Here is a 10,949-nt window from a genome sequence, read left to right on the forward strand (position 1 = left end):
TGTGATGTTGAAGTCATGTGACCATGGTGTAGTTTGTTTATGGCTTCAGTTAAGCTTTTTATTTTGAATTTACTCTTGAGAAATTGTATTTAGGGTTCAGTATTCATAAAAGTTGTATAGAATATCTTTATACATACAAAATGTATAAAAATCTAAATATTTTAGTGTTTCACACAGCTTATTTTCTGCAAAAAAATCCAAGGCAAAGAAAAAATGAGATATTGTTGAGGAAATGTAATAGAACTTTATATAAAGTTGACATCTAGTGAGTGTGTTAAAGTCTTGGTGGTTTGGTCTGATATTAAATCACTAAAATTGCATTATTTGGTCAACTCTGAAGAACTCCATTATATTTTCAAAAATCTAGGCACTTTTGAGATTCTAACAGAGTGTCTGACCTTCTGACCTCTTCTCTGAATCTGGACGGTCTTCTTTCTCAGAAGATGCTGGCTTCTCTTTCATGCTCTTTCATTTCGTCCTGATTTACAGGTTTTGAAAACTCTACAAGAAGCTCAAGGACAACTATGTTTCAGTTTTCAAAAATTTCAAGGTCAAAATCAGTGATTAATTCCATGTTTTGCACCTAGCTCACAGCTAATACGTTCAAGCAGTAGATCTGAAGAGCTGAATTTTCTCAAAAGCTGCACCTTTTGCACTGAAGGTCAGCCGCCCCACAGCGATGTTCTGCTTTGTTGCACCATAGTCGCTGGAGTTAAAAGGATAGTTCACCCCCAAATAAAAACTATCTCATGATTTACTCACCCTCAAGCCATCCTAGGTGTATATGACTTTCTTCTTTCAGATGAATACAATCGTGTTGCAGATATGTAAAAAAATGTCCTCTTTCAAGCTTTATAATGACACTGAATGGTGGTCGAGATTTTGAAGCCCAAGAAAGTGCTTCCATCAATCCATCATAAAAACTGCTCTACACGGCTCATGAAGGAGTTGTGTTCCAGCGGATGATGTAGGAAAAAGGCTTAAAGTAAGCTCCAGTGACAATATGCTAGTCTCGCAAGAACCAAGTTTTGTTTACATCAAAGGAAAACCAGTCCTTATTTTGCATTCCTCTGACACTTTAACTTTGATTGTATTTGTCTGAAAAAGGAAAGTCATATACACCTAGGATGGCTTTATTTAATTTAAATCATGGGGTATTTATTTATTTTTTTTCTAATTTTTGGGTGAACTGTCCTTTTAATACAGCACATACAGTGAAGTTTTCAGATATTGTTCAGCTTGTCTTGGTGTCATGGAGCAGTTTTTAAACATGAGATTCTAATCCATGATGTTTCTAAAATGGGATTCTAATCCATGAAATTGCTGTTTTATCTTTTCCACTGTAAATTCTAAATGTTACTTTTAGGCATCAAACACTTAAGACGTTTCTCACAAATTACTTGTATTTAAATGTAATCTTTTAAAACTCAAAACTCATTTAAAAGTTTTGAAATTTGCCAACAAATTTCATATTGTTAATGCAAAAATATTTTATTAGTTTATTTACAGTACATTATTTTATTGCATCCTGAAAATGAGTTTGTTCCTCTATGGAAGCCCGTTTCTGCCACTGAATAAAAAATAAAAAAGGTAATTGTGACTTTTTATCTCACAATTTTGACTTTTTTTCTTGCATTTTATTACAAGAGTTTACATCTTGCAATTCTGACTTTTTTTCCTCAGAACTGTGAGATATAAATGCACAATTGCTAGATATAAAGTCAGAATTGCGGGATATAAACTTGCAGTTCTGACTTTTTCCTCACAATTGCGACTTTGTATCTCGCAATTCTGACTTTTTTTCTTGCAATTTCGAGGGTAACATCTTGCAATTCTGACGTTTTTTCTCAAAATTGCATGATATGAACTCGCAATTCTGACTTTTTTTTCTCAGAACTGAGATATAAACACAGTTGCTACACATTATAAACACAACTACTTTGGTCTACGACAGGCTATCACTGCTGACTATCCGAGACTCTGTTGAAAAAACTAATCAAGCAGGATCTAGCAAAAGCAGGCACTTGCCCTCCTCCGTTTGAATTCTCTATACCGGAGGATTTATGCCGGCCGGCGTATGCTGCTCTTGGGAGGAAACGTCGACGCAGACGCGGAATGCAAGGCGGCGTTTTCGACTAGATGGAAGCGGTACCTGGCGTCTTCGGGCCATGCTTCTTTCGGGTTCGTCTTTCTCTTGGCGTGGGCTGGCTTCGGATCGCTGCTCCTCGCAGCGCTGCTGGGTGCCGAGGTGTCGTTGGATCCGGCCTGTTCTGCCTGCTTTGGGCTCGGCTCCTTCCTGGGTATTCTTGCCTCGTTTCCATGGAAGAGGTATGGATTCAGCGAATCTTCGCCCGCTGTGTCAGGTATCGCAGCTAGCGTATGAATCGACTCGGGTTAAGATGGCATTGGTAAACTCAAGATCGGTAATGAATAAGTCCTTTGTATTGAATGATTTCTTCACCTCACAATGTCTGGACTTTTTGTTCTTAACTGAGACTTGGATTAATGTTGGAGAGTTTAGCCCTTTTACAGAGCTGGTACCTCCAGACTGTGATTTTTTAAGTACACCCTGCACTACTGGTCGTGGTGGAGGTTTGGCTTCAGTTTTTAAGAAGGAATTTGGCTGTCGCAGCATTAAGACTGATACTTTTTCAAGCTTTGAAGTACAGTTGATGCAAATTGATTCACGAAATCCGGTGCTCTGTGTGCTGATATACCGACCAGCTAAAGTAAATAAGAACTTTATTCCTGAGTTCACTGGATTTTTAGGAGAAATTATGATGAAGTACGACAGACTTGTGATACTTGGGGATTTTAATATTCATATCTGTTGTCCCTCAAATGGACTGGCAAGAGAGTTTTTAAATCTTATTGATTATTTTAATCTTGTACAGTCTGTGACAGGGCTCCGCAAGGCGCTCACCAGCTCCGGCATCGTCTTCCCACGCTGCTCCTCCAAAGCGGATCTCCTCGCCCTCTACACATCTCTCCAACCGCAGGAAAAGACAAAGTCTACCCCTCCTTCTAGGGCCTCAGGCAGAGCGCGTTCGGGACGCAGCGCCCCCTACTCTACGCCAGGATGCAGCAGAAGGCCGTCACCGAGCTTGGGCCACGCCCCAGATGCCGCAGTCACTAGCCATCGCCATCCTGCTCGATCTTCCAAGCGGGAGCTCGCTGCTCATGCCGACAGAGAGCCGGCCATCGCCTCTACAAGCCGCCGCGGTAGCACGAGCTCGCCTACTCCAGCGGCCGATTCCCGTCCGCAGCTTTTGCCTCTCCTTTCACTCCCCTTCCCATGGCCCGCAGCACCGCCTTCCACTCATAGCACGAGCATTCCCCCGCTCATGCCACAAGCAACGGTGCTCCCCATTCCCCCTCTCTTCCCTTCTCTGTACCTCCGCCCCAGGAGCCGTCCCTAGCGCGAGCCGGCCCCTATCCTCGCAGGCTCCGATGCACGCCACCCCCCCCCCCCATGTTTGCCACCAAATGTGCCATCCGTGTAGCCCAGTGGAACCAGTGTCCTTATTGGGGGGCTCTGGACACCGAGCTCCATAGCAGAGTGTTCCTGGGCTGCCATAACATCTCTTGCGCGGTTTGCCGTTCTTTTTCCCACCCCACCTCCAGCTGCCCTTTCACCAATCCATCCACTCCTCCCTGCCCCGAACCATCCCAACCCAAATCCACGAGCTACGTCCCGTGCCTCATGAATACCCCAGCCACCCCTACTCCGTCACTTCGCTGCCGCCCTTCTTCCTCTGGCAACCAGGTCTGCACCGACTTTAATGGCGGCAGGTGCACAAGACAGCGATGCCGGTTTATGCACGTGTGCAACTTTTGTGGCGGCGCTCATGCCCGTCTGGTTTGTCTCGTCTATAAAGCTGCAAATAAAAATCAAAAAAGTTATTCATCGACTCCTGTAAATGTTACCCGTTTATCTGCAGAATTGCTTCATCACCCTGACCCTCATTTTGCAGATTATGTTCTTTCAGGTCTCGCACACGGTATCTACCCCGGCGTCGTAAGTCTCCCCTCCCAAAGTCTCATCTGCCCAAATCTCCACTCCGCTCTCACCGAACCCGAAATTGTGGACAGCCTAATCAAAAAAGAAATAGATTCAAATTTCATGATTGGCCCCTTTTCTGTCCCACCCTTCAGCATTTATCGAGTCAGCCCCATCGGCGTTGCCACCAGAAAATTCTCAGGCAAAAAACGCCTCATAATCGATCTTTCATCTCCACATAATTCCCCATTCCCTAGCATTAACAGCCTCATTCCGCTCGAAGAGTTTTCTCTCCATTATCACGACGTCGACCAAGCCACCACCCTGATTAAAAAGGCAGGTCGCGGCGCTTGGCTGGCCAAAGTCGACATTACCTCCGCCTTCAAAGTAATGCCCATCCACCCAGATTTCTGGCACTTATTCGGCATCCGCTGGAAGAATGAATTCTACTTCGCTGTCCGCCTCACATTCGGTTGCGGAAGCAGTCCTAAAATCTTCAACACGCTGTTGGAGGCAATTTGCTGGATCCTCTCCAACAATTACAACTTACCCTATCTGATCCATCTTTTAGACAATTTCTTAATCATCTCGCCCCCAGACTCCGTCCCAGCTGCACACCTCTTGACAACTCAAAAGCTTTTCTCAGAGCTCGGGGTTCCCCTCGCCCAAGACAAAACCGAGGGTCATAGCACTTCCATCGAATTTTTGGGCATCAATTTAGATTCCCAAAAATTCCTGGCTTCCCTGCCCAAAGAAAAGATTGACAGGACGATTCTGGTAGCCTCCACTCTGTTAACCAATTCTATCTGTTCAAAAGGCGAGCTGTTATCCGTTCTGGGTCATCTAAATTTCGCGATGCGCATCATCCCACAAGGCCGCCCCTTTATCTCCCACCTCCTCTCCCTCTCTTCCTCAGCCCACACCCTTGAGGACCGTATTTCCATAACTGATTCGTGCCGCAACGAGCTCAGCCTATGGATTTCCTTCCTCAAACAGTGGAATGGCTTATCTTTCTTTTACAGCAATCTGGTTTCTTCCCCAATCGATATCGAATTATATACCGACGCCGCCCCCTCCGTCGGTTTCGGAGGTTTCCTCCGGGGCCGCTGGTTCGCTTCTACCTGGCCCCCTGAGTTGTCAGATTTGCCTCATCAGCTATCATCCTCAGCGGTATTCGAGCTTTATCCGTTAGTGGCCGCAGCTTCCCTATGGGGCAAAGAGTGGTCCGCCACCAGCATCGTCGTCCACTGCGACAACGAAGCTACCATGCACTGCATTAATAAAGGCCGTTCCCACTCCCCCGCACTAATGCCTTTGCTTAGACGCTTGATTTGGATTTCGGCTTGTGACCAATTTATCATAACTGCAAAACACATCCCCGGGTCAAAGAATCAAATCGCTGACTCTCTCTCTCGTTTTGCTTTTCAGAAATTCAGATCACTGGCTCCAGAGGCGGACCCGCTCCCAACCCCAGTTCCTCCTTATTCAGAACTGATATTCCCGTAAACCACCCTCTGAGACCTCTCCTCGAAGCATCCATCAATTCCATTCTCCAAGCCGTCTCCCCTAGGACTCTCCAATCCTATCTTACAGCATGGAAATGTTTTAAAAATTTCCACTCCGCCTATAGTTTACCTTTCCCCGATTTTTCCCTGCTCACTATCACCTCATTTATCTCCCATCTCAACTCCAATAAAAACCTCCAAGCCAGCTCCATTAAAGGATACCTGAGCGGAATCCAGTTTTTCCACAAACTGTTATATGGCTCGCCTTCACCCCATATAACCAATTTGCAGACATCCCTTCTCATCAAAGGTATCCAAAAAACCCAGCCAAGCCGCCCAGACCCGAGACAACCTATCAACTTAAACATTTTGACCAAATGAAACTCCACCCTCCGTAAAGGTTACCATTCCATCCATACTGCCCGCACATTAGACGCAATGTTTTTCCTGGCTTTTTTCGGTTTCCTCAGATGCTCTGAGCTCGCCATCACATCTGGCTTCAACCCAGCCATCCACCCTACTATCTCCGATCTAGCAGTACTAGACGGTGAAACCATCTCTTACTTCATAAAACAAAGTAAGACAGACCAAACAAAGAAAGGCCACTTCACATATATTTTTAACCTTCAATCACCCCTCCAACCATTCCAAACCCTCCTAGCCTTCCTCCAGCTCAGGAAATCCCAATCCAGACTCCCCTCCGACCCTTTCTTTACAGATGACTCCAACCGCCCCGCCACACACTTCTGGTTCCAAAAGCACCTTAAATCCGTCTTGCTTCTCTCTGGTACCCCAGCTGACAATTTCTCCAGCCATTCATTCCGTATAGGCGCAGCAGCAACAGCTGCTCAAAAAGGCCTTTCCCAACAGCAGATCCAAGCGCTTGGCCGCTGGTCATCAGAAGCTTTCAAGAGCTACATCCGATCAGATAGCTCCTTCATCAAGGAAACCCATCAAACCCTAGTCGGCCAACCCGTTTTAACGCCAGCCCCTTCCCGTCCACTTGGTCTCTAGCCCGCTTTAAACTTCCCCTCTGCGTCCCACTCCCGTGGGACCTCTCGCCTCCTTTTCCCCACTGCCACAGCGGCACCCGCCCCCGCTTATTTCCCTATGCGCAGCAACGCTTGATCCTGTTGAAGCCCCAGCTTATTCCCCATACGCACAGCAATGCACGCCCCTGCCGGAGCTCCCCGCTTATTCCCCTTATGCGGCAGCAGTACCCACGCCCACGAGAGCCCACCTATTGGGTTTGGGCCAAATGCCAAGCCCGGACCCCTCCCCCGGGCAAGGGAAGTGCCCCGGGCTCGGGGATGATTACCAAGCTCGGAGCCCTCTCCCGGACAACACGCCAAACACGCTTAACTTTTACGCTGTTTATTATATGTAAGCTCGAACTCGTGAACTGTTGTTTGGCTACTGGTTCTATGCCAGCTCATTTTAAACATGCCATAGTGCAGCCTTTACTAAAGAGTTCTAATTTGGATTCTACAGAGTTATCTAATTTTAGACCGATTTCGAAACTGCCTTTTCTGTCTAAAGTCTTAGAAAAGGTTGTTTTTATTCAATAACAAACATTTTTAAGAAATAACTCAGTGCTGGAAGTTTTTCAGTCAGGTTTTAGGGCATTACACAGCACTGAATCTGCACTTTTAAAGGTTCATAATGATATTTTAATAACTCTTGATTCGGGAGTTTCGGCTATTTTAGTGTTACTAGACCTTAGTGCGGCTTTTGATACCGTGGATCATAATATTTTAATCTCTAGATTGGAACACTATGTTGGAGTTCGAGGGATGGCCCTTCAGTGGATAAAGTCTTTTTTAACGAATAAAAGTTTTGCAGTTAAATTTGGTGATTGTATGTCAACCTCAGCTCCACTTACTTCGGGAGTTCCTCAAGGGTCCGTTCTTGCTCCCCTTCTGTTTTCATTATGTATGCTTCCTTTGGGATCTATTTTTAGAAAACATGGTGTTTCTTTTCACTGTTACGCTGACGACACAAAGATCTATATGCCATTTCAAAAGAATGACAAGAATGCTTTAATTCCACTTCTGAATTGCCTAAGGGATGTAAAAAGCTGGATGGCCTTAAATTTTCTGAAATTTAACGATAGTAAAACAGAGATTATTTTATTTGGACAAATTTAAAATTTAGCTTCTAAATTTTCTGACTCTGTAAATGTAAATTTGGGTCCTCTGGCCGGGTACAACAAAGTAGCTGTAAAAAATGTAGGTGTTTGGTTTGACAGAGAACTCAAATTTGATAAGCAAATTAACAATGTTGTTAAATTATGCTTTTTTAATCTGAAACTTTTAGCTAAAGCAAAAAAAAATTCTCTGTTAATGATCTTGAGAAACTCATCCATGCTTTTATTTTTTCACGACTTGATTACTGTGACAATTTATATACAGGAGTTAATCAAACAGCTCTGGCATGGTTGCAGGCAGTTCAAAATGCGGCAGCTAGACTGCTGACAGGTACACGCAAGCATGAGCGTATCACGCCGATTTTGTTCTCTCTTAAATGGTTGCCGAATGGAATACAAACTTTTAGTGTTTGTTTTTAAATCTCAAATGGTTTAGCTCCAACATATTCTGATACCTTAGTAAAACGTCACACTTCTGCCAGAATTGCGGAATATAAACTTACAGTTCTGACTTTTTTCCTCACAATTGCGACTTTGTATCTCACAATTCTGACTTTTTTTCTTGCAATTTCGAGGGTAACATCTCGCAATTCTGACTTTTTTCTCAAAATTGCATCATATAAACTCGCAATTCTGACTTTTTTCTCAGAACTGTGAAATATAAACGCACAATTGCTAGATATAAATGGGCAGAAATGCAGTATATAAACTTTTCATCTCGTAATTCTGACTTTTTTCCCCTCAGAAAGATATAAACTCGCAATTGCGAGTCTGATAGGTTCACATAATTGAGTTTATGTCTCACAGTTTTGACAACTCACAATTGCAAGTTTATATCACAATTCTGACTTAATTTCCAAGAATTGCGAGTTTATATCTCAGAATTCTGACTTTATAACTTGCAATTGCGAGTTTATATCACTCAATTGTGACTTTATATGAGAAAAAAAGTCAGAATTGCAAGTTTGTATCATGCAATTCTAAGAAAAATGTCAGAATTGTGAAATGGGCTTCCATATTCCCCACATTTTAGTCCATTAAACACTTCTTTTATCTAAAGCAACTATTTATATCCAAACTGATTTTATGGCATTTTCATCACCTGTCTGATTATGCCAAAACTGATTGCTCTTTTATTCACAGTCTCATTGTAGTCTGTAAGGAAATCCTATGTCAAATACTCAAGTCACTATATGATGATTATGTCAAGCACAGGCAATGCCATCTGATGACTTTTGCTCTTGGCTTGTCTAGCTGTTATAACTCAGAAATTGCAGCCAAACAAGATCTAATATTGAAGATTTAAGGGTCAAGAGCCCAACTAATGCAAACACTGACCACTATAATGGTTGCTTAAAAAATGTGGTTTTCTCCTTTGGTGATTCTGCTTATTAACATCAGGTGTCTCCAATAATGATCAATCATCACTTCGTTAATCACCTAATTATCTCGTTAACTTCAACACCACTTCAGTGTTAACTTTTAACACTGCTTCAGTGTCTATATGTGTCCACACTCAGAGTGTTAAATTAACACTGGGGATTTCGCTGTGTAGTAATAACAGACTGTGTCCATGATATTTTGTATGTAGAAATACGCTCAAGGCTGTGCTATGTTGTGAAAGTAGTCATAACTGAAGAGGCTGCATATTGCCTCTAAAAACATAATTCAACCATGACAATATATGCAGTATAGCTGATGCTCTTGTATACCTTATTGCTTATAAATATCGTCTGTATTATTTATTTTTTTTGTAATCTTAACAATTCGAAGGCTGACTTAACAGAATGCACATCTCCAAAATGTATATATTGAAATGTAATTAATGTGTAACAAAATGGTTATTACATTGCTATTATTGCTACTTTCGCCAAAAACATTCTACTTATTAGACTTTTTCAAATAAGCTTCAACACAATGTTTCTGGAAAGCCAACTGAAGAAGTCGCATATCTAAAACCTGACATTTTGCTCTCTTTTGTATGAACTGTCCTTATCTGGATAGAAAGGTTAACATTTGGAGTCAAACCTGTCACGTTGTAAACGCTCTTACCTGCAAGCCAGAAAGTCAATAAATTTGCTGAAGACATTTGCATACATTAATCTTTCTCTCTCATCATCCAAGGACATGGTGCATAAACATAATTTTGAGTGATTTCCACTGGGTAAAACATCATTGTCTCTGTCTGACATTGTATGAGTGTGGTTTTGTTGTTATTTATTGTTGTTGTTTCTCAGCTCTCCTTGGAATGAACAAGAGCAGCGTCTGTCACATACAGAGCGCTTGGATGCCAAGAGAGGCTTTTCAGTGTGTTTGGATGTGAGATTTCTCAAATGACTTGCCTTTTATAGTGCAGAAAGGTAAAGATGCTTTCAAATGTGATTTTTTTTTTACACTACTATGTACTTACATTTAAACTAATCATTTGGTACAATGTACTTATTGTGTACAGTCGTGGCCAAAAGTTTTGAGAATGACACAAATATTAGTTTTCACAAAGTTTGCTGCTCAACTGCTTTTAGATCTTTGTTTCAGTTGTTTCTATGATGTACTGAAATATAATTACAAGCACTTCATACATTTCAAAGGTTTTTATCGACAATTACATGACATTTATGCAAAGAGTCAATATTTGCAGTGTTGGCCCTTCTTGTTCAGGACCTCTGCAATTCGACTGGGCATGCTCTCAATCAACTTCTGGGCCAAATCCTGACTGATAGCAACCCATTCTTTCATAATCACTTCTTGGAGTTTGTCAGAATTAGTGGGTTTTTGTTTGCCCACCCGCCTCTTGAGGATTGACCACAAGTTTTAAGGTTTGGGGAGTTTCCAGGCCATGGACCCAAAATATCAACGTTTTGGTCCCCAAGCCACTTAGTTATCACTTTTGCCTTATGACACGGTGCTCCATCGTGCTGGAAAATGCATTGCTCTTCACCAAACTGTTGTTGAATTGTTGGAAGAAGTTGCTGTTGGAGGGTGTTTTGGTACCATTCTTTATTCATGGCTGTGTTTTTGGCAAAATTGTGAGTGAGCCCACTCCCTTGGATGCGAAGCAACCCCACACATGAATGGTCTCAGGATGCTTTACTGTTGGCATGACACAGGACTGATGGTAGCGCTCACCTTTTCTTCTCCGGACAAGCCTTTTTCCAGATGCTCCAAACAATCGGAAAGAGGCTTCATCGGAGAATATGACTTTGCCCCAGTCCTCAGCAGTCCATTCGCCATACTTTTTGCAGAAGATCAATCTGTCCCTGATGTTTTTTTTTTTTTTTTTTTGGAGAGAAGTGGCTTC

At 42.7% G+C, this 10,949-nt stretch overlaps 1 protein-coding gene across 1 annotated transcript; it reads left to right on the top strand.

Annotated features, from left to right (window-relative positions):
• Positions 1–3,472: 3,472 nt before the first annotated feature.
• LOC141298994 (uncharacterized) lies at positions 3,473–5,506 on the top strand. The gene has a single exon (XM_073829278.1). The coding sequence runs from the start codon at positions 3,473–3,475 to the stop codon at positions 5,504–5,506; it is 2,034 nt and encodes a 677-aa protein (XP_073685379.1).
• The last annotated feature ends 5,443 nt before the right edge of the window (positions 5,507–10,949 follow it).

This window comes from Garra rufa, chromosome 23 (assembly GCF_049309525.1).
Source record: "Garra rufa chromosome 23, GarRuf1.0, whole genome shotgun sequence".
Lineage (NCBI taxonomy): Eukaryota > Metazoa > Chordata > Actinopteri > Cypriniformes > Cyprinidae > Garra > Garra rufa.

What these genes read in the sequence shown, in the direction of transcription:
- LOC141298994 (XM_073829278.1), top strand. Translation starts at nt 3,473, where the DNA reads ATGTTTGCCACCAAATGTGCCATCCGTGTAGCCCAGTGGAACCAGTGT.